The 27,294-nt window shown below is 53.5% G+C and overlaps 1 protein-coding gene across 1 annotated transcript; it reads right to left on the reverse strand.

Moving 5' to 3' along the window:
• Positions 1–1,736: 1,736 nt before the first annotated feature.
• Gpi (glucose-6-phosphate isomerase) lies at positions 1,737–26,312 on the reverse strand. The gene is made up of 18 exons (XM_020180381.2): positions 26,102–26,312; positions 25,291–25,381; positions 24,844–24,912; positions 23,129–23,248; positions 18,241–18,324; positions 17,973–18,119; positions 17,001–17,072; positions 16,503–16,547; positions 15,169–15,222; positions 7,851–7,911; positions 7,402–7,445; positions 7,105–7,257; positions 5,544–5,673; positions 5,341–5,417; positions 2,611–2,739; positions 2,363–2,438; positions 2,208–2,274; positions 1,737–2,117 (listed from the first exon to the last, which is right to left on the reverse strand). The coding sequence occupies exons 1-18, from the start codon at positions 26,221–26,223 to the stop codon at positions 1,982–1,984; spliced, it is 1,677 nt and encodes a 558-aa protein (XP_020035970.2). The 5' UTR covers positions 26,224–26,312; the 3' UTR covers positions 1,737–1,981.
• Between the last annotated feature and the right edge of the window lie 982 nt (positions 26,313–27,294).

The raw sequence follows: 27,294 nt of genomic DNA on the forward strand, positions 1-27,294 counted from the left end.
CCCCTCCCCCCGCAAAAAAAAAAAAGAGAGAGAGAGGACATGCACTTTTGCAGCCAAAAAGTAAAAAGCATCAACAAAAAGCAAACAGTCACTTCACTGAGAGAACGGTAAGTACCGGTCATTTCTGAGGCTATCGTGTCACTTTCGGTCATTAGGGTACGCCTCACTTTGAGTCTTGTAGATGCAAACTGCCTTCCCCTCACAGGAGCAGAAAACACTAAACCTGGCTGCCCAAGGCTCCGGGAAGGCTTGCGACCAAGCCAGAGTGCCAGTCAGAAGTAGGTGACCCAGGAAAAGATTGGACAAAAGCTGTTCTGCTGACAGCTGTTGGGCAGGTCCCCTTCCCGTCCCAAGACTGTCCAGGTCGCAGTCTTGGGTCTTGGTGAAGGTGCTGAGAGCTCAACCTCTAGCCTCCCCCTCAGTTCTGCCCACTGGCTCCTTCTTAAATTTTTATGATGTAACTTTGTGTGTGTGTGTGTGTGTGGCAGTACTGGGCTTTGAACTCAGGGCCCTGCACTTACTAGCTAGACAGGCACTCTACTGCTTGAACTGCACACCCAACTCTTTTTTGCTTTAGTTGTTTTTCAAGGAGGGTCTCAAGTTTTTGCCTGGTATCAGCCTCTGACCACAGCCCTCCTACCAAGGGCCTCCTACATAGGTGGGAGCCTGGTTTGTTAGTTGAGATGGGGTAACTTGCTTTTTCCCCAGGCTGACCTCAAACTGTGATCCTCCCAGACTCCACCTCCTGACTAACTGGGATTACAGAAGTGAGCCACGGTATCCGGCTGTCACTGAATTTATGTGTTTATTTATAATTTGGTGGCACTGGGGTTTGAACTCAGGGTCTCACACTTGCTAGGCAGATGCTCTACCACTTGAGCCATTCCACCAGTCCTTGTCTGAGTTGGGTATTTTTGAGATAGAGTCTCTTGAACTATTTGCCCGGCTGGCTTCAAGCCTCGATCCTTGTGATCTCTGCCTCCCGAGTGGCTGGGATTACAGGCGTGAGCCACAGGCACACAGCATGTCACTACAGGTTTAAAATCTACTCAGGGAGCCAGGTGCTGGTGGCTCAAGCAGTCCTAGTTACTTGAGAGGCTGAGATAAAGAGGATTGTGGTTCAAGGCCAGCCCAGCCAAATGGTCCATGAGACCCCCATCTCCAAAAATATCCAGAGAAAAATGGACTAGAGCTGTGACAAGTGGTAGAAGGACTGCTTTACAAGCACAGAGCCCAGAGTTCAAACCCCAGACCCACCAAAATAATAACAATGATAATAACCCTATCCAACAAACAGAAGCAGACAGTTTTTCTGAAGTCACAGAAGTGGAAAGGGTGGAATATTTGATTAGAGGCCAAGCTGCCCTCCTGACTTTGGCTCTGTCCCCCTGCCTTTTTCTTTTTTTCTCTTTGCAGTACTAGGGCTTGAACTCAGGGCCTACACCTTGAGCCACTCTACCAGCCCTTTTTTTGTGATTTTTTTCAAAATCGGTTTTTTCCAAAATAGGGTCTCATGAACTGTTTTCCCGAGCTGGTTTCGAACTGCGATCCTCCTGATCAATGCCTCCTGAGTAGCTAAGACTACAGGTGTGAGCCACCGGCCCCCAGCCTCCCTGCCCCCTTAAGGGACTGTCCTGCTCTGGACCTGCTCACCACTTAGCCATGTGTCCACCAGGCACAGCTGGTGCCGCATGAAGCCCTGTCCAAGGAGACAGCAAGAGGCAGAGCCCATGCCCTTCTGTGTGGTATCTTTATTGTACCTGGGAGCAGAGGTCAGAAAGTCAGACGAACTCAAATACTTCAGCCGACTGCAAATCTGAGGGACGGTAGATGTGGAGGCGGGGGTGACAATTCCAGACTAGCTAGGCTCGTACTCTAAGCCCACCACCAGCAGGTGCCCTGGGCAAGGAGGTCAGGAACATGCAGTGCAGACTGGTGAGCAGGGACATGGGGGCCAGTTACGCCCAGGATGGCAGCTGCATCACTCAGCTTTGGCCTCCCGCTGCTGCTTGATGAAGTTAATAAGTCCATTAGTGGAGGAGTCGTGTGAGGTCACCGCAGAGCTGCCCTCAAGCTCGGGCTCGATCTTCTTGGCCAGCTGCTTCCCCAGCTCCACACTGCCAGGACAGGGAGAGGAAGGTCCCAGAGTCGCTAAGTGTAATCCTTCAGTCAACCCACAGGCATGGCCCACCCTGAGTGCAACTCACCCCCACTGGTCAAAGCTGTTGATATCCCAGATGATGCCTTGAACGAAGATCTTGTGCTCGTACAGGGCTGCAGAGGTGGAAGACGGTGCACGTCAGGCTCCCCAGCCCCGTGCAATCAACCCCATGCCGCTCCCTTCCCCGACTCACTCACTCACCGATCAAGGCTCCAAGCATGAATGGCGTGAGCTTGGTGAACACAATAGAATTGGTAGGGCGGTTTCCTTCGAAGACCTTCAGAAAACAAGGAATGGTCCCCCCCACGACCAGTTAATCCTAGCATCCCAACCCCAGAGAAGAATGTGCCCTCTGGGCAGAACAAGCCAGACTCACTTCAAGAGAACCCCCCGTCCCCCAACCAGCTCCAGCATGCCACCCCAAAGCCAGCTTGGGAAGCAGCGCTAACCTTGTGTGGCAACAGCTTCTCAAGCAACTCTGGACTCTTCCCTGCGGCCTGCAGCTCCTTCCGGGCCTCCTCGGGCAACTTCCCCTTCATCAGGGCCTCAGTCTGGGCTAAGAAGTTAGCCAGGAGGATCTGCCAAGAGACATTGAGATATGCCTCAAAATACTGCTGGGCACTGGTGGCTCAAACCCGTAATCCTAGCTACTCAGGAGGCAGAGATCAGGAGGATCATGGTTCGAAGCCAGACTGGCAAATAATTCTTGAGATCCTGTCTCAAAAAACCCAGTACAAAAAAGAAGGGCTGGTGGAGTGGCTCAAGGTGTAGGCCCTGAATTCAAACCCGAGTACAGCAAAAAACACAAATAAATAACATTAAAAAGAAAAAAAAAATACTGCCAGAGCGGTGGTCAGAGGGACAAGACCACCTGGCACTTGTTAGTGGGGTTAGACCCAGCGTGGGTCACCCAGTGCAGAGCTTAGGGTGACACAGCTGATGATGCAGAGGGGAGGGCAATGCTGACTACTCTTGTTCTTTGCTTGTTTTGCAGTACTGGCGATGGAACCCAAGTCTCTTGCATGCTTGGCAAACCCACTACCACTAAGTGACATCTCCAGCCCCTTCTTGAGTTTTATTTTGAGACAGTGTCCCCTTAAAAGTTGCCCAGGCTGGCCTCAGCCTCCTAAATAGCTGGGAATACAGGCATGCATCAGTCACACCTGGCTTCTTCTTTATTGTTTCCACACCTGACAACTTTACCAACATCTCTTTTAAGACCCTCAGTGGAGCTAGGCCTGGTGGTACACATCTGTAATCCCAGCTACTTGGAATGGGGAAATAGGAAGATCACAGTTTGAGGCCAACTCAGGCAAAGTTTGTTAGACCCTATCACAGAAACAATTTAGTGGCGATGCACAGTGGCTCATGCCTACAATCCTAGCTACTCAGGACAATCATGGTTTGAGGTCAGCCCGTGCAAAAAGGCTCAACCAATAGGCCAGGCCTGGTAGCATGTGCCTGTGTTCTCAGCAATTCAAGAGGCCATAAACAGGAGAACTGTGGTCCAAACCAGCCTGGCAAAAACCCAAGACCCTCTTTAAAACTACTAAAGCAAAAAGTGCTGGAGGCTTGGCTCAAGTGGTAGAACACTTGAGCCAAGCAAGTGCAACACCCTGAGTTCAAACCTGTAATCCCAGCAACTCAAGAGATGAAAGTAGGAGGATCATTATTCGAGGCCACCCCAGGCAAAGTTAGTATGAGACCTTCTCTGCAAAACAACTGAAAACAAAAGGGTTGGGGTCATGGCTCAAATGGCCGAACAAGGATTAGACTACGAGTTCAATCCCCAGCACTGCAAAAATAAATAAGTAAATACATGCACACAGGCATCATCTAACTGAGCCTTAGTTTCCTCAAGTCAACAGCACTAGGTCACACAAGTGCAGAGGGGAAGAATCAGAATTCAACCCTGAGTCACTGACTAAACCTGTGTCCACAGTCACCCTGTGCCACCCTATGTGTCCTCTCTGGTTAGACCTGACCTTGTTAGGCTGTGAGCTGGACGATTTTCTGATCTTTGTCCCTTGACACTACGCCTGTGCTCGTTACATTACACAGCAAAAGGGGATTTTACACATGGAGTGAGTTAAGGTTGCAGACCTGACCAAAGGGAGGCTATCTGGTTTATCCTTTGGGTCCAACCTAACCACACGGGTCCTTAAAAGCAAAAGAGGATGGTAGAAGAGAAAAGCAGACAAGTCACTTAGAGAGACATGAGAGTCGAAGCTTCAGAAATATCTAAACTGTCACTGCTGATACAGACGTGAAAGGAGGCACCCAGCCAGGGAAAGCAGTTGGCTCGCAGAAGCTGAAAAAGACCCACAGTCAGCCAGATGTGGTGGCAGGAAGATGGCTGTTCAAGGCCAGCCTGGGTAAAAAGTGAGTAGCTCACATTGTAGGGCACCTGCCTAGAAAGCCTAGAAAGCATGAGGCCCTGAGTTCAAACCCCAGTACCACCCAAAAAAAACAAAAACAAAAAACACGTTACTGAGACCTTATCTCAATAACAAGCCAATAGCTGGGTGCCAGAGGCTCATGCCTGTAATCTAGCTACTCAGGAGGCAGAGCTCAGAGGGATCAAGGTTTGAAGCCAGCCTGGGGAAATAGTTCAAGAGACCCTATCTTGAAAAAAACCCTCACAAAAAAGGGCTGGTTGAAGTGGTAGCACGCCTGACTAGCAAGCATGAAGCCGAGTTCAAACCCCAGAAACACCAAAAAAAAAAAAAAAAAAACAAGCCATGTGTGGTGTGTGCCTGTAATTCCAGCTTCCAGCTACTTGGGAGGGGGAGATTGAAGGATCTCAGTCCAAGATCGACCTGAGAGACCTTTTCTGAAAAACAGACCAAAGCAAAAATGGCTGGAGACATGGCTCAAGTGGTAGAGGGGTTGCCTGCCAAGAACAAGGGTCTGAGTTCAAACCCCACTACTGTAAAAAAAAAAAAAGTGACACCTGGATTTTCGCCCACGAGCCTTTACTAAGCAGGGACCAGGAGAGCCGGCGGGGCCTTTAACAGAGGAACCACTGAGGTAGCAGGTGGTGTTTTAAGCCACTAAGTGCATGGCAACTTGCCACGACAGCAACAGAAAACAAATATAACTGCTGACCAAAGCAACGTCTTAAAAGGTGCAGGTGTGCAAGCCTGAGAAAGCCTGAGGAGGTGTGGATGGGCTCTTACCTTGTGATGCAAACCCTTCCGGATGGGGTGCTGGGTCTGGACCGGGATGAGGAAGTCACAGGGTATCATCTTGGTGCCTGTTGAAGGGCAGCGTGGTCACCCACACAGCCCCCGCCCATGGAGCTATGCACACAGCCTAAGTGCAAAGCCCCTGTTGTCACACGTGCCACCCGGCACCCCTGCCCAGGCCAGTGGAGCCCCACCTTGGTGGATGAGCTGGTAGAACGCATGCTGACCATTGGTCCCTGGCTCCCCCCACACAATGGGGCCCGTCTGGTGGTCCACACGGGCGCCGGACTTGGTGATGTACTTTCCATTAGACTCCATGTCGCCCTGAAATGGGGACAGAAAGTCAGCGCTGTGCCTGCACATTTGCTCCTTCCTGCACTGTGGCACATCCTGCCTACATGAGGTGGACCACAGGTCCCAAGCTGTGTGGCTGGAAGGACCCATGACCAGGCGAAGGTGGGTCTGGAGGTGGGAGGAGGGCCTCTCTAAAATCAAAACTTGGGTGCTAGGTATGGCATTCTCAGTACTTGAGGGGCAGAGGCAGAAGGATCACAAGTTCAAGATCAAGCTCGGGCTAAACAGCAAGATCCTGTCTTAAATAAAGAAACAAACAAATTAATCCTAGCTACTTGGGAGGCTGAGATCAAGAGGATTGCAATTTGAGGCCAGCCCAGGCAAATAGTTTGTGAGATCCCACCTTCAAAATAACCAGAGCAAAATGGGCTGGTGGTGTGGTTCAAGTGGTAGAGCACTCCCCAGTCTCACAAAAAAAAAAAAAAAAATCTTTAACTGAATTCCTGATTTATTAAGGGAGGGGCAGCTGGGATTTAGAGTATGCAGCTCTTTCTTTCTTTCTTTTACTTTTTCTGCAGTACTGGGGTTTGAACTCAGGGCTTCACACTTGCTAGGCAGGCCCTTTACCACTTGAGCCACTCTGCCAGCCCTGTTTTGTGTTGGGTTTTTTCAGGATAGGGTCTCGTGAACTGTTTGCCTGGGCTGGCTTTGATCCTTGATCCTTCTGATTTCTGCCTCCCGAGTAGCTGGGATTGCAAGCGTGAGCCACCAGAGCTGTCTATCAGAAGGTACAGTCTTTGAGGCTGTCACCTCAGCTAGATGCTGGGCCTTGCATACTGCCTGGATCCTGGTCATGACAACCCTCACCCAGGTAGCTGGGACCTAGGGAGGCTGAAGTCTCCTTCAATCAGTAAAAGTCTACTGACCCTGGTCTAGGGAGCCCAGGTCTGCAGGACAGGGCCCTGGTCTGTACCGAACAAAGCAGGAACAGGTGTAGAAGGGCTTTCTGGAATGGAATCTGACTTGGAACAAAGGCTGCTTGGTCTTCAAGGGCTCTGAAGATTCCAGGGGACAGAAGTCTGTGTAGACCAAAGAGGCAGCAAACAGGGTGTGAGCCTGCTTTCCTGGAGCCACAAAGCCAGTGCAGGCCACAGAAGTCCTGGTTCAAGGCCTCACTCTCTGGCAGCCATGCCAAAGTGACATCCAAGACAGAAGTGACCCAAAGTCAAGCCAGGATCTGACTGGCCAGAGTGCCATGACAGCCAGTCATGCCCCGCTATGAGAGCCAGACTCAGGGTCCTGACTACCAAGATGCGCTGTAAGATGGGGAACAGAGGTGGCCTTGGCCGTACCCAAGGGCAAAGGGACAAGAAGTCCATGGAGGAGCTGCAACCTGGGCCCCTGGGCCTCTCAGGCCCCAAGAGGCTCTGCTGACTCTAAGTCCTGGCCTGGCCTTGGTACCTGCTGGAAGTAGGCAGCGAAACGGTGCAGGTACTGGTCATAGGGCAGCATGGCCTGCGTCTCACACCCGAAGCAGTTGATGTACCAGATCCCCAGCAGAGCCAGCAGAACGGGGGCATTCTTCTCCAGGGGCGTGTTTCGGAAGTGCTGGTCCTAAAACGAGAGCAGGGGGCTAAGCAGCTGTCAGGGAGTGGAGGAGGAAAGAGGAAGGAGGGAGCAAAGGAGGAGGAGGGAGGAGGGAGGAGGGAGGGAGAGAGGCACTGGACCAACACACATCTTTGGCCACTCAGCACTCACCATCCAGTGAGCCCCGGAGAGCAGCTGCTCGAAGTTGTTAAAACCTGCAACACAAAAGCAGCGTCAACAGAAATGGCCACACCCTGGGTCCTCCTGGCAGTGGGCACAGCTTCTTCTGGAACTGGGAAAGGCTGGATGAGTTGCCAGAAGAAACAGGACCCGGGAGAACTGGAGATCTCTGAGTAGATTAGACCCTAAGTGCCAAGTTGGTTTGATCCAACTCCACCCAGGATGGATGACGGGACTGGCAGGGGCAGTGAGAAAGGCCAACCTGCAGCGCAAAAGAAAACCTGGGCTTTCCCCCCAGACACAAGAGAAATGTTCCAGCCAGAAGAAAAGAGGCCAGCAGCCTGTGGGGACAGCAAGGTGCTCAGCGACACAGCCCTTTTCCCTTGACCTCAGACAGTGTCATGCCCTACAGGGGCTGCAAAACTCAGAAACGCACTCACCCACGTGCAGGGCAATGGAGAGCCCGATGGCAGACCACAGCGAGTAGCGTCCACCTACCCACTAGGAGAGAAGGAAAAGGTGCTGCAGGAAGGCCGGCACACCCCGCCCCCCTCCCTCCTGCCACACACGGCCCTGGAGAACTTGGGAGGGCCTGGGCCCAACCCACCTCTGCCAAGCACCACAGCAGGCCAGGTGCTAGTGACTCTTGGGGCTGACCAGCATGGCAGACTACACGTGGGACTGACCAGAGCCACGGACTCAAGCAAAGTCCTTACCACAGCTGGCCTTGTCTCCTGGCAGACCCGGAGCTCATACCTGTGCCAGCTCGTGCCCATCATATATTGGCAGACCAAGTATCTCATACCTGTGCTTCACCTGCCTCCTCAGACATTCAAGACCCGGAACTCATACCTGTGCCTCACCTGCCTTCTCGGATGCTATTGGACCCCAAATCTCCTGCCTGTGCCTCACCTGCCTCCTTGGACTCAGATGGGTCCAGTGACGCATACCTGTGCCTTACCCGCCTCCCTGGACATTGACAGACCCGGGCCCACCTCTCAGATGCTGGCCGATCCGGGAGCGTCATACCTCTTCAGGTCCTGCCTCATTAGGCACTGGCAGACCGGGTACCCCATACCTGTGCTTAGCCCGCCTCTTTGCTCACCACAGACCGAAAGCCTTTACCTGGCCTGCCTGACTACAGACCCTTCCTCAGTCACTGACGAACCCAGAGCCTCGTACCTGTGCCAACCTGTCTCCTTAGACATGGGCAGACCCAAGGCCTCATACCTGTTCCTCACCTGCCTTCTTGGACACTGACAGACCCAGACCTCATACCCGTGCCTTAGACGCTAAGCAATACAGAGCCTTGTACCTGGCCCAGGTCCAGCATCTCCTATCTGTGCCCAGGCACGCTTCTTCAGACGATGAAAGACCCAGCACCCCACCTGTGCCCATGCTGCCTCCTTGCACACCGACAGACGGACCTTACACCTCCTACCTGAGTCCCACAGCCTCGTTCCTGTACCCAAGCCACCTCCCTGAACACTGAGCCGACACCTCCTGCCTGTGCCAGTCCCGCCTCCTCCTCTGACTGACAGGCCCAGCAGCTCCTGCCTGCACCTGGTCCAGCCTCCTCAGATACCAACGGACCGGAGCTTCCTACCCGTGTCTGGATGGGATCCGATGCCCTGCCCTGCTGCCTGGGTCATGAACAGCTCCAGCAGCCCGTACCTGAGCTTGACCGATCTTAGCCTCAGCGCCAAGACACGCCTAGGCTACCGTTCACCCTGCACCTTCTCAGGCCACACCTGCAGACTCCACAGTGCACTACCAGAATGTCCCAAACTCCATGCACACATCCCCAGTGACTGTTTACACTGTTTACGGACCTCGTCCCTCACACGGGCGACGGTAAATGAAATAACCGTGTCAATAAATACGAACCGGAGAGCCAAGCACCTAGGAGAGAGCGTGTGTGGTGCCAAAACCAACTACAAAAGAAATCTGTGGAGAGCCTGAGCCTAGATCCGAAGAACCAGTCCAGCAGCCAACATAGCGTAGGGAAAGGTCCTGTGGAGAGAGTCCCACTCACCACAGTCAGACACGTAAGCCTCAGAGAAAATGATTTGAGTGACTTTCCTTCTCCATTCTTTCAGGGGTGTTCCAAGGCTAGAACCCCCTCCCCCGCACCAAGATGCAAAAGCCAGGCCTTGGTGCACACATCCAATGGACGTCTTGAGCCGTTAGAGCAGAATTCCTCTCTGGAAGCCTATGGAGACGGGCCGAGGCACAATCTCGAAGATGGAGGAGTGAGGACTGGAGGGGCAAAGCTGAGAGACGAGGCTGGAGAACTGAAGGTTATGGGTACAAATGGAGCCAGGGAGCCACTCAGGCACTGCTCTGGACAGGGGAACGAGGGATTTGATTCCGATCAACCAAGCAGGCCAGACTGGAAGAATGAGATGAAAGGTCCAAGGCCCCTGTCTTGGGCAGTGAGATGAACCATGGGGTCTTTTGCCTGGAAGGAGCCCAGATTTGGGAGAACCCTTATCTGATGAACACATTCCCAGACTCCCCCCCGGCCCCCACCATGCTTGACATGGCCTCTCAGATCTTGCCTCACAGACTCAGTTCTAGAAACTGGTCCTGGGAAGCCAGGCAGCCCTGTGACTGACAGATCAGGCTCTGACCTTGGTGGAGAGAGAACAGGTCCTCAGCTTTCACTTCCGGGAGAGTCCAGCTGTGTCAAATGGGGTCTAACCCAAGCCTCTGAGCCCTTAATCTACAGGCGGGGGCCCCTTTCACACCATACCTTAGACAAACCACCTTGATTTGACATTTGGTGCCTCACTTTATCTCGACAGGAATAATCTTACCATTTTCCTCACGAGGGTAACTCAGACCCTATGCCAAAGACCACACCCTGGAATGGTTATAGGTCACCAGGCTTCTGTAATACTCTTGAGTTCCACGTGCCACACCGGGCCAAAGTGCTAAGAACAGGTAGCTGACCTAGCTCAGGGCATGCCACCTCTTACCTGACCCTAGGGCTCTTCAGATGGCCCAGGCAGAATCAGAAACACGTACCTACAGTGACATGGTTTTCTGACAGGTTTCTACAAGAACAGGCTAACTGTGCCTGATCCTACCACCTGAGGGCCCACCTGTGCCTCGCCCACCTCCTTGGGCTTGGCCAGCCAACTATGTATCCCTGTTCTCCATGCTCTCCCAACTTGACCCAGCAAGTCGGCAGGTGGAAGGACTCGCCTAAGACTGTTTATACACCTCTTCCCAACTGAGTCTGCACCCACAAACTCACTGACAGAGCCAGGTAAGGACAGCAGTGGCTTTGCCCAGCTCACCTAGCTCTCACCATCATCTGTGCCCAACTGCAGCACCTCCTGCTGCAGGCTTTCTTGACCCCTTTAGCTTATCTGCCAAAAACCAGGTCCACCTCCCGGAGCCCAGCTCGGATTCCACACCTTCCTGCAGATCAAGCTTTGACTACCCGGGTATAACCCCAGCAGTCTTTGTGCCAGCTGGCTCCAACATAACCAATCTCAGCTTAACCTTGGCACCAGCAACTTAACCTCATTGGTCAGAACACCTCTGCATACCTGTGCTCCATAGACCCACGAAAGATGTGGTTCCACCCACCTGCGAGTCACCCATGCTCCAAGCTCTTTACCTACAAGACCCCGTGTGAATCCACCTCTAGCTCCGAAGTCCTCGCTTAGAACCTGCAGACCTCCTGTGAGACCACGGAGCTCTACCTACCTACAGATCCCTGTGCTGTGAGCCTGACCTGAGACACACATACATTTAACCATGGTCTTCAGCTTCATCAGGAAGACCCAGGTATACAAACCTTTGCCTGAATCCACCTCGTAAAAGCGCTAACTTTACCCACCAGTGTTCGACCGTAACTCCTCAGGTCTCAAAACTCCACCTGGCAGACCAGCTTTGCCTACCTGCACTGTACAGACCCTGGCAGTTCCACCTACCTGAGCCTGACCCTGGGCCCTCACACCACCTGGTGAGCCCCCTCTACCTACCTATGTGACCCAAGCTCTTCAGACCACAACTGGAAGGCCAGCACTACCTACCTGAGTGTGACTTTCATCCTCAACACCACACCTGGATGGCTGGTTTCGCCCATCTACGCAGAACTCTAGCACTTAAGATCATACTTGGCAGGAGGCCAGCTCTACCTACCTGTCTATGACCCTGGCTCTCAGACCACATCTAAATGGTCAGATCTACCTACCTGAGCCTGACCTGGTTCTTCAGACTTCACCAGGAAGACCCAGGTATACATACCTTTGTCTGAACTCAACTTCTCAAAGAACCAACTCTAACTCCAGTGCTCAACCCTAACTCCTCACATCCCAAGACTCCACCTGGCAGACCATCTCTGCCTACCCGCCTCTGACCCTGGCTCTTCAGACCATACCTGGAGGCCAGTTCTACCTACCTGGGTCTGACTCTGGATCCTCATAAGCCACTTCTGTGCTAGCTGCAGGATCCTGGATTTTAGCTGGGGGGCCAGTTCTGCCTACCCCTACCTCACACCTCAGCTGTTCAAACCTCATCCAAGACATTTAGTTTCTCCTACATCGACTTAACTATGACTTCTTGGATCTCACTGGACACAACCAATTTTGTGAACCTGGTCCTTCACAGACCTTACCTGACAAACCTGTCTACCCACCTGCACCATTCACACTTTTCAAATCTGACAGACCTGGGCCAGATACAACTCCTCAGAAACTCAACTTACCCAAGAAACTCAATGTCACAGACCTGTGCCTGCCCACAATTCCCCAACCTTACCCAAGGTAAGTTCTACCTACCATCTTGACCACACCTGGGAGACCCTGTGTTACTCACCTGTGCCAAATCTCAGCTCCACAGAGCTCACCTGAGAGACTTTGCTCTATCCACCTGTCTGACTTCATTTCCTTAGGCAACATCCAGGAACTCCATCTCCTTCTACCTAAGCCTGACCGTGGTCCTCAGGCCAGACAGTTCTGCTCTACCTACTGTGCCTGACCTCAGCTGTGAGACAGAGCTTAATGAATCTGCCTGTGGTTGTTCAGGTCAACCTACCCCTGCTGCCTGCCCTTGGCTTCAGAGAATAACTTACCTGACGAACTATCCGCTGTGCTTGTCCCAGCTGTTCAGACCTGAGATACATACCAGGGCCTGGCCTCACAGCTCAGACCTTACTGTGAGACCCAAAAGTACAAAACTGTGTCTCTTACTTAACTCCTCAGACGTCACCTTCAGACCCGGTCTTTATACTTGCACCGAAACCAGCTTTAATAAAACTTTCAGATGGATACAGTCTCTCCATCCCTCTGCCAGATGGCAGCTCTTCAGTCTTTCCCCAGGGGACCCTGGACCACCTACCTGTACATCACCAGAGTGCTCAGGTGTCGTCTAAGGACAGCTCTGACCTGGCCTCCATCATGGGTTTTAAGTCTCACTTGTTGGCTCAGCTCTACCTGCACCTGCCTATCTTTAGTTCCAATGTCAAATTCCAGTTCTACCTACATGTGCCTAGTCTAGCTCCTTAGGCCTCCCCTAAGAAACCCAGTAATCTACCTTTGTCTGATTCTACCTCAGCCACAGCTCTACAGACCATAGCTGACAGACTCCACTACGCATCCCTGACCACACACTGTCCTCGGACCTGACCGATCCCTGCTTCTCACCCAGGCTGGAGATACAGCCCTGCAAACTGAGTCTCTTGACCACACCTGACCGACCCTCAGTGGACCTGTCTGCTTTACCTGGCCCAACTCCCACTCCTCACCTTTCATAAGCAGGTGCCTTGCTACCACCCAGTCATCTGGGCTCCTAAGACCCCAGACCACAAACCAGACCTCTGACTTAAAGAGGATCCTCAGTAATCTCTGGGACACCTGGATCTCTGGTCAGGATGCTAGAACCAGGTAGCTAAGCTGTGATTGCCTGACTCTAGGTTAAACAGCCAGTCAGCCCCTACCTGATCCACGCGACTCACAGCCAGTCAGAGACCCCACTGCCCCATGTGGACAGTGCAGATGTACAGCTTGGCCCTCTTCCCCAGAGCTGCATTCAAGTACCTGATGTTGGCTTCTCGGACTTCACTTTTTAGAACCATCTCTCTCTCTCTTTTTTTTTTTGTGGTTGAGACAAGGTCTCACAGTCTGACTCTTCCTCCAAACTCACATATACCTATCCTGACTCCTCTTCAGACCTCACCAGCCAGAATCAGTTCTCCCAGCTGAGCTGGTGCAGACCGAGACTCCACATGGACGGCCACACCTGTGCATTGTTCTGCCACACGAGGGTGCCCCAAGACAGACCACAGACCGAGTCTCGCCACTGCACGTACCTCTACTGGACTGGACTCTTCCGATCCCACCTCAGAACCAGTTCTGTCTTACTCTGGCTGACCAGACGCCCCTCTCTCGCCCGAGAGCGCTAGCTGTTCCTGCCCTGAGGCTCCTCAGGCATCACCTCTATTCGGCAGTATCCACCCTCCTCCAGCTGCTGTGGCATGTGGCACCTAGCCTGGCTCAGGAGGCCTGCACTGTGCCCACCTGGCCACACCAGCTTGCCCTCGTCCCATGTTTCCGTGCCTAATTATCATTCCCAGGCCTTACCTGTGAGACTCATCCCTGTCGCTAAGTCACACTCAACCCTCTGCACACGCCGGGCAGTTAGGAACTACGCAAACCCTGTTCTGCTGGGCTCCTGCCCGCTGACTGCTCAGGTGCTAAGTCCCAGGGAGGAGGTGGAGGGTGCCTCTTTATCGGGCACTAACATTAGTGAGAAGCTGCGGTCTCCTGACCAGCGTCCTCATCTGAGTAACAGGATGCAGAAAGGGATTTGAGAGACTTCTCGATTGTCAAGCACAGCATCTAACTAGTTCCACTCTAGAAAGAAGTTAACTCATTGTACACAGTGGATGGCTTAGGGAATGAGGGCTTCATTCTGTCCCAGGCCCCACTAGAAAGAGGCTCTTAAAGCTTTCAAAGTAGGGAGCCCACATGCTGGGATGCCACCAAGTAAAGAACCTCCAGGGCAAAAGCCAGCGGGACAATGTCCACTTGGGTTTGCCAGCCACGGTCATGTGTTAGAGCGCTGCATTTCTGCCTAACCACACCCACTGCATTCACAGAACCCACAGCACATTTGCCCGGCACCCCAAGCCTACCCAGCCCTTCTCACACCACTGCTGCACTCAGGCAAGTTGCACAGAAAGCTCCTATTCAAAGTTTGCTTCAGCAGCGGTGAGTCTGCGTGACCCTCTCTGTCGCTACAGGGCAGCCTGCGGCTCTGCCACTAAAGGCAAGGTTTGTTGTGCCAGCGGCCCAGGCTCCAGGCCCAGCACCTCCTCCCCGCCACCCTTCAGCTGCTCCTGCGGCTCCCATAGCTCCTTTCCAGACCTACTGGGTCCCACCTCCTGCCTCGCCCTGCCCCGTGGCCTTTACAGAATGTGGCTGTGGATCGGAGAAAGGTCATCACTGAGAATAACTCGCAGCCTCAGCTCGGTGAGGGGCAGGGGAAGCTCTGGTTACCCCACAGGGGGTGCTGCTGGCAGACACCCAGCTGACTGCGACCTGCCTCTGCAAGCTTGGCCCACGGTGGGTGCCAAGGGAGTCCTCACCCTGCCTGGCTTGTCTGGCCCTGCAAGACTCTCAAGGGCCCCTCTGCCTTTCCCAAAGCTAGGTATGCAGAAGGTGCCCAATAAACGTCGACCTTGACCTCACGGGCCTTCCCCTGTGACACAATTCACCCGGCCCAGGCAACACTCATACTTACATCCCAAAATTCAAACATGTTTTGAGGGTCAATTCCAAACTCCTTCACTTTGGTCTGCAAAGGGCAAAGGGAGAGAGATGAAAAGCACCATTTTTTAGCTAAACAAGAAGAGGAGCCACTCCTGGGAGCCACAGGGGTCCCTCACCCCACTTCTGGCACGCCTGGGGGATGGCAGGAAGCCTCTGAGTGGAGGGTAGAGCCCAGCTCTAAATCCCTCACCACCCCTCTTCCAGCTCCACAGGGGGCAGGGTGGGGTGGCCTCAAGTAGAGGGTAGGGCCCACCCAGACCTGGACACCAGGCTGAGTCACCTCAGCATTAAGGCACCTTGCATCTACCAACCTTCCTGCTGAGGAGGCTGCCCACCAAGTATGAGACCCACACACTGTTCAGAGGTGACCTGGACCTGCCAGGGACAGCAGAGAACACCCCCCAGAACATCTGGGAACCCAAGCTTAAGGCTGGGACCTGAACATGGGTGAGGCTGCTTCCAGGCCAGGCAATACACAGCCTGGACAGCTGCCCAGTCCTTCACACATCTGGGAAGGTGACTCGACCCTAGAGCGCCTTAGGGAGACAACCAGTCCTGTTTTTCTGGTGTGTAGGTATCCCTGGGTGGGCAGGGCCAGCAACCCCTTACTTATTCCCCACAGGAGAAGGCCCACTGACAGTCTGGACTCCATACAGCAGACAGACCAATGTGTTGGGGTGAGCCATACTCAAGACTTCCGGCTGTCCCCTTACCTCATCCCCTGTGCATGGGTCAGCACTGGATACGGGGAGAGGGGTGGTTCCCAGCTCTGGCACAGCGCCCCCACATGGCAGGGCTCAGGAAGACCTACAGAAGCTGTGCTCCCTGCGCACACCTCACTCCGTCCTGGTGAGCCGCCTCCCACCTCAGAACAAGCTCCAGGCTGGGAGGCCGGACAGACAGGTGACCTGGGTTCTAATCCCATCATTGCTACCTCACACAATCTCTACGGGGAGTAAAAGGTCACACCCACTTGTTGGGGCTTAACGTCCTTATGTAAGAAATGTGCACACTCCAGCATGTCCCCTGTGGGGAAAGCCCAGTGCAGGTGGCAGAGGTCATGGGCACAGAGTGTGCTGGGAATCAGTCAGGCCTGGGAGGTGGAAGGGGTGATCGTGGATGGAGAAGTAGAAGAGGCAAGGACAGCAAGAAGCTCGCATGAAGCCAACTCTCCCATCCCAGCAGCCCGGCCAAGATGCCCAACCCTGGCAATTGAATCTCAGCTCCTGTTCTCTGAGAGGGCATGACTTTGAGGTGGCCGGGGGTGTCCAGACAGGGAGCACAGGAGGCCGCCCGGGCACTTACTGTGTTGGTAGACAGGGCCACAAAGTGCTTTGCGACTGCCGAGGTCTGTAAGAGAGAGAACCAAGTCACATCAAACCCATCCTGTGTGTGGGCGGGAAGGCTTTCTCCTATCGCTGGCGACACCAACACCCTGCCTGGGACTGACTTCCTGCTCTTGGTCCTTGGTTCTGAGGCTACTGAAAAAACCCACATCAAGGTCAAAGTCATGAAGGCAGAAAGGTCCTTGTCCCCTAAAGGCATACAAGCCCTAGGAATGTCCCTCCTCTCTAAAATGGGTGTTACGAGGACCAGAGATGCATCCCACAGGGCCAAGGGCCCTAAAGAAAGGGTCCTTAAGTCCCAGCACTGAAAAAAAAAAGAAGGCAGGTGCCAGAGAGGCCACACGTGCTTCCAACTTTGAGAGACAGGGCAGTTCAAGCAGGCAGGCTTATAGGTTCTTCCCACTGCCATTCCACCCTACCACCCAACCCACACCAGGGAGCCCCACAATCCACTCACATCCTTGGCCGACGTGAGAAACCACTCCTTCGCCGTTTCTGCGTTCGTGATAGTCTCCTGGGTAGTAAAAGTCTGCAACAGGGGGCAGCAGTCAAGCCCAGCTCGGGGCAGGGCAGGGGCCCTGAGCCTGGGCTCACAGCAGGTCACACTGGTGCCCGTTTGTCACAAAGCACAGCATTTGCATTCAAATTCCATCCACTAGCCCTCAGATCCACTCAGAGTGGCTGAGTACAGGGCATGGGTCTGAACACAGCAGCACAATCTGAGATTCCAGCATTTACAACCATAGTGGAGAGGACCCTAGTCAACGCCACAACCTCTACCCTGCAGGTCAAAGGCCGAGGTCCAGAGAGGCTGAACCTGCCCAGGGCTCGATTCCAGCCTAAGCTAGGTGGTATCGCAGACTGAGATGGAATTCTTAATATTTGATGTGTACTAAAGTGCACACAAGGCACAAATGGTAACAAACCAAACCTCTGCATTATCAGAGCATGGCTCTGAGGTCAGAAAGGAGCAAATACAGCCAGGCGTGGTAGCTCACGCCTATAATCCCAGCTCAGGAGGCAGAGATCAGGAGGATTACAGTTTGAAGCCAGCCCTGGGCAAATAGTTCATGAGACCCTATTTTGAAAAACCCCATCACAATAAAGGGCTGGTGGAGTGGCTCAAGAGGTAAGACTGCCTGCCTAGCAAGTGAGAGGCCTTGTGTTCAAACCCCAGTGCTGCCAAAAAAAAAAAAAAGAAAGAAAGGAGCAAATTCAAGGGACAATCTGTAAGAAAATACAGTCCCAGGCTGGGCAAAGGCCCCTCAAAGCAAATGACTGTAGCCTTATGACAAAGGTTCAAATACAGCAGTTCAAGCTTTCATTAGGCAAACCGAGGCTGCTAGCAGATAAAGCACAGTCATTTACTCAGAACCAGTCCTGAGACTCCACTGCTCCGCGCCACACACACACACACACAGAGCTATACCTTGGAAGCGATGATAAACAGAGACGATTCTGGGTTCAGGTTTGCCAGGGTTTTGGCAATGTGGGTGCCATCGATGTTGGAGACAAACCAGACACGGGGACCTCCTGAGGAGTACGGCTTCAGGGCTTCAGTCACCATGAGGGGACCCTGCGAGGAGATGCTGCATCAGATAGCAAAGATTCCTGGGCCCATCGCTGGGAAACCAAGGCCCTGGGCAGGACCAACAGCTCCCACCCCTCACCCCAGCCCAAGGCAGTGCCCTCCTCACCAGGTCAGAGCCTCCGATGCCGATGTTGATGACGTCTGTGATGGACTTGCCTGTGTAGCCCTTCCAGTCACCGCTCCGGACACGCTGGCACAGAGCAGGAAGAAACAATCAGCCCGCAGCCCAGCAAGTAAGCCACAGCTCAGAAACATCACTACTTCTGCACCTTTCTGCCTCACTGCCCTCGAGGGAGCTCTTAAGATGACAGCGACAGATCACGCTAACCCTCGCCACCGGGTACATGCTACGTCCTCATTAAAACCGTGTGACCTTGGGCTAGCAGAGTGGCTCAAGCAGTAGAGCACCTGCCTACCAAGCGTGAGGCCCTGAGTTCAAACCCCAGGACCGCCGGAACAAGAAAAGTGGGACCTCACTCCCACCTCAGACTAAGGTGGTCAGAATTTGCAGAACAAGGGCGACTTCTCAGCACAGACAGGAGGTGAAATGTCACCTACAGTGACAGATCTGGGCCAGGAGCAGAAATACCAGACGTGCACCCAACTCCAGATCTTGGAATGATTCTTTTTTATGTTGTTTTGAGACAAGGTGTCCCTCTGTAGCCCAGGCTGGCCTTGAACTCACGATCCTCCTGCTTCAGCCTCCTGAGCACTGGGATTACAGGGGTGTGCAACCTGTAATCAGGATTCTTGCCTCCTGAATTCATAGTGAAGTAAAATTCCCACCTGTGCTGAATAGGGCTGGCCCGTGCACTCAGGATATTTCACAAATAATGACAAATGACTTAGAAGCTCGGTTGTAAAAGAACTGCGACTTCCCGTGCTTTTCAGCTCTCTCTTGGGGAGGCATCCACCATGTTGTTAGGACAAACGGTCCTATCATGAAGCCAATGTGGCAAGGACTGGATGCCTCCTTCCAACAGCCAACACCAACTCACCCTCCATGTTTGGGACTCCCTTGGAAGAGAACGCTCCAGAACTCACCAGACATTCAGAGAACTGCAGCACTGACCAACATCTTGACCACAACCTCAGAAGAGTCCCCCCAAACCGAGACCATGCAGGTGACCCCCTCGTCATCTTCCCTCCCAGGCACTGTGAGACAACAGGTGTCTACCACCAAGTGCTGGTGTCATTTGTTATATGATGATAGGTACAAGAAGTGGAATGTGGTCATAATAAAAACCCAATCATGTCGCCAGAAAATTCTGAGAGTTAGCAAAACCCTAAAAAGATGGGAAGAAACTGTGAGCATAAATCTGACAGTCCTTGAAGAGGCTGTTGATGTGGGTCCAAAGAAAAGTGAGGGAGCCAGGCACCATGGCTCGCGCCTGGAATCCTAGCTACTTGGGAACTGGCTCAAGTGGTAGAGCGCCTGCCTAGCAAGTTTGAGACCCTGAGTTCAAACCTCAGTACCATTAAAAAAAAAAAAATCACATTGTATTCTTTCTCTAAAAGCCCACTGGTGCTCTGGCCAACCGAGAGTGGAGTGGAGGATCACAGGAAGCATGGAAGTTGGCTGCCATTGTCTCCTGTGGTGCCTTGTGATTTGTGCTCCTTCTCCACGCGAAAGAGCCCATTCACCTTCTCCTAAGGCCACAGCCATGACGGCATCGGCTCAAATCTCAGCTTAGGCGCGGGGGTAACAGTGCCCGTGTTTCCTGGGACACAACTGAAGATGTGGATTAGCAGGTGAGTTATCTACCACGCCACACATCCAGCATTCCAGGTGACACAGGCATAGGACAGCTGATAGAATTTTCCAAGACTGGGGGACACGGAAGGCACTCCTTGGTCCACAGCAGTTCTGAAATCCAGCAAGACACGTTGGCGATGGATTGGTTAGGACTCGAGCCCTGCGGGGTAACTCCTAAAACCTCTTGGCTTTATACTTGTTTTTCTTCCATGAAACATAGCCTGTGTTTGTTTAAAAGAGTTTGCAAGCACTTGACAGGTGGAGGTAGGAGGACTGTGAGTTCCCAACCAGCCTGGGCCACAAAGTGAGACCCTGTCTCTCAGCCTCCTTCCTGCCTGTGGAAACGTGGGTGTCTAAAGGCCTTTTTGCCATTTGTGCTGTGTCTGTCTCATTCAGTTCAAGTTCGGTGTTGCTTCTGACAGCTCAGTTATTTAAAAACTTCCTGAGTCTGCTGTGATCAGGGGTTCACAAGACAACACAAGACACACCACAGAGTTCTACACCATTAGGCCTTTTCTGCACCTCTCTGAGTCCACAAGGCCAGTACCACTAAGCCTCCTACAAGCCCTAACGCTGGTGTAACTGCCTCACCTCTTTCTGAGGTTTTAACAAAGGGTTTCTAGCTATATACCATGTGAGCCACTCCACCAGCCCTTTTTTGTGAAGGGTTTTTTCCAGATAGGGTCTTGTGACCTGTTTGCCCAGGCTGGCTTTGAACTGTGATCCTCCTGATCTCTGCTTCCTGAGTAGCTGGGATGACAGGCGTGAGCCACAGGCGCCTGGCTCAGAATGTAATTTCCGACAGTAGATCACAGAAGACCTCAAGCCACTCTGCCTTGTTCTCTACTGGCTCACTCTCTGGGAGCCATGGGGATACGCAAACTGTGTGTGGAGACGTCCTCATGGCAAGGAACTGACGCTTCCCAAAAGCCAAGCTAGCCGGGTATGGTGGTGCAAGCCTATAACCCCATCGCCTGGAAGGCTGAGGCAAGAAGACTGCAAGTTCGAGGCCAGTCTGGGCAATATAGACCATCTCAAAAAAAAAAAAGAGCCAAAACTGCTGCTGAGCCATCTCCAGGCCCATCAAGTCCTCAGATGACTGCAACCTTGGCTGAAATCTTTTTGTTTGTTTGGCGTGTTTTTGGGGAACTGGGATTCAAGGCATGGTGCAGTGGCTCAAGGCATAGGCCCTGAGTTCAAGTCCCAGGACCGTGGGAAAAAAAAAAAGACACACTAACTTCCCTTTTCAACCTCCTAGTATATACCAAATAGCACAGCAGGTGAACACAGTCACAGCCCCTGAATTCCTGATGGCACCCAGGACTACACTCTATGAAACTACCCCGATTTTACCAGCAAGTCCACTGATTAATGACTACACGTTGTTTTAGTGACTTTCTCATTTATTTTTATTTCTTTTCAGTTTAACTGAAGATAACAACAGTACTTACCTATGGAATACAGTATGGTATTTCAAGAAATGTGCATAATATGTAATTATCAGACCACGGTAACTGCCAGCTCCATCACCTCTCAAACATCTATCACCTCTGTGTCAGGAACGTGAAAACTGCTCTCCACTGTTTTGAGATACGCAATTTGTTCTGTGGCTTTTGCCGCGGCAATTCAAGGTTCACCCAATCTTGGTGATCTTTTGATAGCAACGTCCACAGGGAGTGTTCCTCACTGCGGTTCAGCAGTTCTGAACTATAAATATACTGTCAATCTCAGTCAGGTAGTCCGGCAGCCAGCTTTAAGAGAGGGCGGCCATAGCAGGGTGGTGCCTGAATCCCAGCACTCAGTAGTCTAAGACAGGGGATCCCAGTAAGTTGGAGGCTACCCTGAGCTACACAGAGAGACCCTATCTCAGAAAGAGGTAAGGGTCTCTCAGCACACAAGATGACCAGGGCTACACTCCCCACACAGCATGCTAGAGCACACACAGGATGGTCGCCCAGCAACGGGCTCTCGAGGCTTGTCACTTCTGCCACTCACAGCAGATGACTGGAAATGCCTTCCGCACACTCAAAGCCATCCCAAGGGACATCATGGAATCCAGAGTCCCATCAGGGTCCCAAGCCTTCCTCTCTCCAGCAAGTCCCACTCGTGGTTGTCAGGCCTTAAAGATAAATGCCACAATCACCTGCTCCTCCTGACATTGTTTTCAGGTCTGAAAATGGCTGTTGGCCAAAGCAGCCAGACTTTGACCAGCACACAGGGTGGGGGGAAGGGGGCACTCCTTTCAGAGACAAGAAGTGAACAATCACAGCTGCCCAGGTGATCACTCCCAAAGCACGCACAATTCATACAGACAGACACGGACAGAGCCACACACGCCCCCAGACTTCACCCTTCCACTCAGGCTTGAGGACGGCTGCTGACCCTTGCAGAATCAATCCTGGGCTAGACACTAAGGCTGCCCTGGGTGACAAAGAGAAGTTCAGTTGCCTCTGAGGCAACCTCAATCCTTCCACCCTCACAGAGAAAGGAGGGGCGTGGTGTGTGTACTGACACTGACCTAGGGGACATCTCTTCCGTATGTCTACGTGGAAATCAGCAGGTAGGAGGCTGGTGGAGTGGCTCAAGTGGTAAGAGTACCTGCCTAGCAAGGTGTAAGGCCCTGAGTTCAAACCCCAGTGCTGCAAAAGACAAACAAAAGAAAAACTAGAATAGGTAGAAAACGAACCTGTGTGCACAAGTGCTCAAAGAGGAGACAAGGGATGCCTATATAGATGATAGATAAATAGATGACTGATAGATAAATGATAGATAGATAGACAGATAGACAGATGCTGGTATTCACATAAGAATCTTTGGGAAGATTTCACAGGAAGTTATAAAGGCTGGTGTGGACACTTGGCTGGGAGTCGGGTCAACATTTTTCTTTCTGGTTCTGGACAATACAACTGGAGGTGGGACTAAAGGGGTTAGACAAGAGCAGCCTCCTTCCTTCACTGCCCCATCTCTCAGGGCCTCACTTTCATTTCAGGCTACTGCCGCCAGCCAGCTTGTCCCCATAAGCCTAAAGGTGCCAACGATTCAGGAAAGAGGCCGCCCCTACTGCTGTCCGAACTGACCCAGGGGAAATTCTGGACCACAGCAGAGAACCCAGGGTCAGCACCACACAGGCCTTAGTCCTGTTTCTAAGGAGAATGATAGGGTCACTAACCAGGGCTCCTAGATCCCCAAATCCACGTGCATGGCCAGCAAGGTCAAGACCAGCTCAGGAGCTGCTCACCTGGCAGAAAGATTTCATCTTCTCCAGAACCCTATTGACCTCTGGCATCACATCCTTGCCGTCGACCACAATGGGGGTGTTTGACCGGTTCCGAAGGGCCACATGCAGCACTGCCCGATCCTGGAACAAGAGTCAGACTGTGAAGGACCCCACCACACACCCAAGGGGAGCCATGCTCCCAGCTGAGCCTGGTGCAGTGCAGCCTGAACTCAGCTCAGCCCTCCATCTGTGGCAAAGCACACCCCAAGGTGTCATTTAGTGCCATGGCCTTGAACCAAGAACCTATGGGAGTTGGAACTACCCCAAATCTCTGGGGACAGCAAAGCTTGGGTCACCCCTTGTGTGCTGCACAGGCAGAAGCAGGTGGGGCGGGACCTGAACATTCTAGGACAAGCCTTGCGGGTCCATAGGTGCTCAGTGTGTGAATACCCAGAGGAAAGAGGGAGACGGCCAGCAAAGGCAGAGGTCAGAGACAGGCAGTAAACGCCTTCAGTGGACCAGCATTTATTAAACCTAATGTAACCTCATCCTTCCAAATGAGAGGCCATGGTGTCTGCTGGCACCTTGTGAAAACTGTCCTAGCCCTCTAAATGTGCGGCATGGCAGGCAACCAAAGCTTTCCTCACCAAGCAGCCCATCACCACCATCTGCCACAAGCCAAACCAGACTGAGGTCTGTGACAGGTGCCAGACAGCTGGCCTGGTCACAAGAGTAAAACGGCCCCATCCAGCTGAAGTCAGCAGAGGAGCCTTTGAGAAGCAGGTCTAGAGACTCAGGATGGGCAGGAAAGGGATTATCTTGGGATTTTCCTGTCAGATGGACAACTGAATGTTCCCCACTCTGCCCAGCCCCATGCCTCCCTTTATTCCACAGGCAAACGCACCCCTACCAGAAGCCCTCCATGACGGCAGTCTCCCTCTCACTAAGCCAGCAGTGCAAAGTGGGCTGGGTTTGAATCCCAGCTCTGCCTCTTACAGTGCAGTATCTAGGATAAGTGACCTGACCTGCAAGCGTCAGACTCCTCACATGACAAAGAAAGATAATAGCTAGGCACCAATGGCTCGCGCCTGTAATCCCAGCTACTCAGGAGGCAGAGATCAGGATTGTGGTTTGAAGTCAGCTGGGGCAAACACTTCTGAAGACCCTATCTCGAAAAAACCCACCACAAAAAGGCTGGTGGAGTGGCTCAAGGTGTAGGCCCTGAGTTGAAGCCCTAGTAGGGCAAAAAAAAAAGAAAAAAAGATAATGACGTAATGATGTCATGAGGACAGAGTCCCTTGCTATGCCTGCAGGCTTCCACAGCAAGCCAGGAAGAGTCCCCAATGCCTGGCCTACTGCTGAGGAGAATGAGGTTTTTGTGACATCATTCTTCTTGTCATTAGCAGAGCTTACACCAAGGACAGATGAGAGCTACGTCCTCTAAGAAACTGAGCAACGCTTGAGGAACTGCCCCTCCAGGCGTGAGATGTGCTCCTTCCCGGGCAGACACTGGGAGTCACTGCAATTTTCTGCCCAAGCCCAGTCTGCCGGTGTTGGGGAAGACAACACCCGGAAGCCCTGCAACCAGCCCCCCAAGAAACAGCCCCTTGTTAAGCAAAAACATTGCCTAAGAGAAGGGTGAAGACATAACGCTGTTACTGATCGGATGAAACCCAGGGGGAAGGAAGAGGCCCCAGGGGGGAAAGCGGAACCTGGTGTCCAGCAGGTCTGCTCACCTCGGTGTAATTAATCTTCTCACCATTGAACATGTGCTCTCGGGCAGCCTCCACGCCCCTGGACTTGGCCTAGGAAACGAAGACGAGGAGGTGTGGTCCCACCCATATTTGCCAGCACAAATCCAAGCCCCCAAGTAGATGGCATGGTGACCCGCTGCCCCGGGTCTGAGGGATGGCTGCAGCTTGTCTCCCTCACCTGCTGTCTGGGAAGGGACTGCTCGAACGTCAGGCACAATTGGTACAGCACGTGCCTAGCAAAAGCCCCGAGTTCAAACCCCAGTACCGCCACAAAAAGAAAGAAAGAAACTGAGCCGGGGCAGGTGTCCATAGCCCAGCAGCAACACGGACATTCCTGAGGTCCACTTGTTTAAGGAGCCCAGGGGCCCAGCACACCCACTGCCCACCACACCACGGGTCACAGGTCAAGCTCCCCAGAGAGATCATTACCAGGTCCACCAGCATCTGCATCACGTCCTCTGTCACAAGGTTCTTGGAGTAATCCACCAGAATCTGTCCATGGCTGGTGTTGAGGGTCAAGCTGCAGGAAGATGGACACCCGCTGCTGACCACACCCCAGGTCTCCCCAGCCAGCCCCCTGACCACAGCAGAGGCGGGGCTGCTTCCTGTGCCACACCCCAAAAGGGCCCAAGCTGCCCAACACAGTGGTGGTGCCTGTCACCCAGCATGTCACCTGTCACCTAGATGCCACGGAACCAATGCAGACAGAGCCCACCTTCTCCCAGAGCTTCCCGTCCATGCCCCATCCACATGCAAAACTGGACATGACGGGTTTCCATTCCAGAGCCACAGGTGGTCGCCAGGTCCCATCGGGGCCCCCGCCCCTCCCCAACATCGGTGGCCAGAGCGCGCAGGGATGCCCCCCACCCGAGGTGCCTCCCACTCCCCGAGGGTTCACGGGTGGCCTCGGCCTCTCGAGCAGGAATCCGCCGGCACTTCTCCACTTTCCCACGCGCAAATCCCACCATCCACCACACCCACCGGGTCACCTGCACGGGGGCGACAGGGGCAGCTCGTTCCCGCCCGCCTGCTGCGTCAGCCATCGGCTCGGCAGGGGAAGGCGAGGTCCCCGCGTGCCGACAGCTGCACGACTGCGCGCCCCCGGCCGGGAGCAAGCGAGCCCCCAGGACCCTGCTCCAAGGACCCCTCAAGGACAAAGTGCGGCCTGGGCCCGGGCCCCGCTCCGCAGCCGGGGTCCCCGGGGTCGCCGGGGTCCCCCTCCCCCCGGGCGCGCGCGCACCTGAAGCGGCCGAAGCGCTCCTTGTCGCCTTCGAAAAGGTGGCGCAGGTTGAGCTCAGAGACGTGCTCGCGGTGCCAGTCCTGCAGCTTCTGGAAGTGCGGGTTCCGGGTGAGCGCGGCCATGGCGGGGCCAGGAGGGTGCACGGGCCGGGACGTGCGCGGAAGAGGAAGAGGGGAGCGGCGACGGCGCGGCAAGCTGAGCCCCGGGGCGCGCGGCCGCCTTTATGGCGCAGGCGCGCGCCCCGCCCCAAGCCCCGCCCCGGCCCTGCTGCCCCTGCCCCTGCCCGCTGCCCGCTGCCCGCTGCGCGACCTTGCGGGGCTGGCCAGGGCTTCCGCTGGCCTCTCCCTCCCACCCGGCGGCCGCTGGCACCGCCCCTGGCTGGCCTCGGTCCTCCAGGCACCTCCGGGCCTCCTCGCCCCCCGGTCAGTCTCATCCATTCCACCCAAGTCTGCGCGACCCGTTACAGGCTGTGTGACAGGTGCTGGGGGTGCGGGGTGCGGAGGAAGTAGGACGAATGCCGCGTGTCACAGCTGCTGTGGAGAAAAGCAAGTTGGAAAGGATGCGGGAATAGGGCGTGCGATTTTATTGGTTTATTTTTTGCAGTGCTAGAGTTTGAACTCAGGGCCTATACCTTAAGCCACTCTGCCAGCCCTTTTTGGTGATGGGTTTTTTCGACAGGGTCCTGCAGAACTATTTTCCAGGCTGGTTTGGAACTGCGATCCTGCCCGATCTCTGCCTCCTGAAGAGCTAGTAGTACAGGCGTGCATGCAGGGCTTGCAATTTTAAATAGATGGAGGTGACATTTGAGCAAAAGCTATCTAAGAGCTGAAGGAAGTGTTTCTGCAAAAGCCTGAGACTAGAGCGTGCTTAGGCTGGCGGAGAGGCTCAAACAGTAGAGCACCTGTCTAGCAATTGTGAGGCCCTGAATTCAAAACCAAGTGCTGCAAAAGAAAAAGAAAAAGAAAAAAAAAAGCACAGCAAGTATGGCTGAAGTGGAGTGGAGCAAGGCAAAGTGATAGAAGATGACATCCAGAGGGAAGAGAAGGCAGGAAAATCACAGGCCACACAGCTGTAATCCTAGCTACTCTGCAGGCAGACATCAGGATCTCGGTTCGAAGCCAGCCCAGAGCAAACAGTTCAGATACCCTCTCCTGAAAATGCACAACGCAGGAGGAATGGCTCAAGTGGTGGAA

This window comes from Castor canadensis, chromosome 16 (assembly GCF_047511655.1).
Source record: "Castor canadensis chromosome 16, mCasCan1.hap1v2, whole genome shotgun sequence".
Taxonomy (NCBI): Eukaryota; Metazoa; Chordata; class Mammalia; order Rodentia; family Castoridae; genus Castor; species Castor canadensis.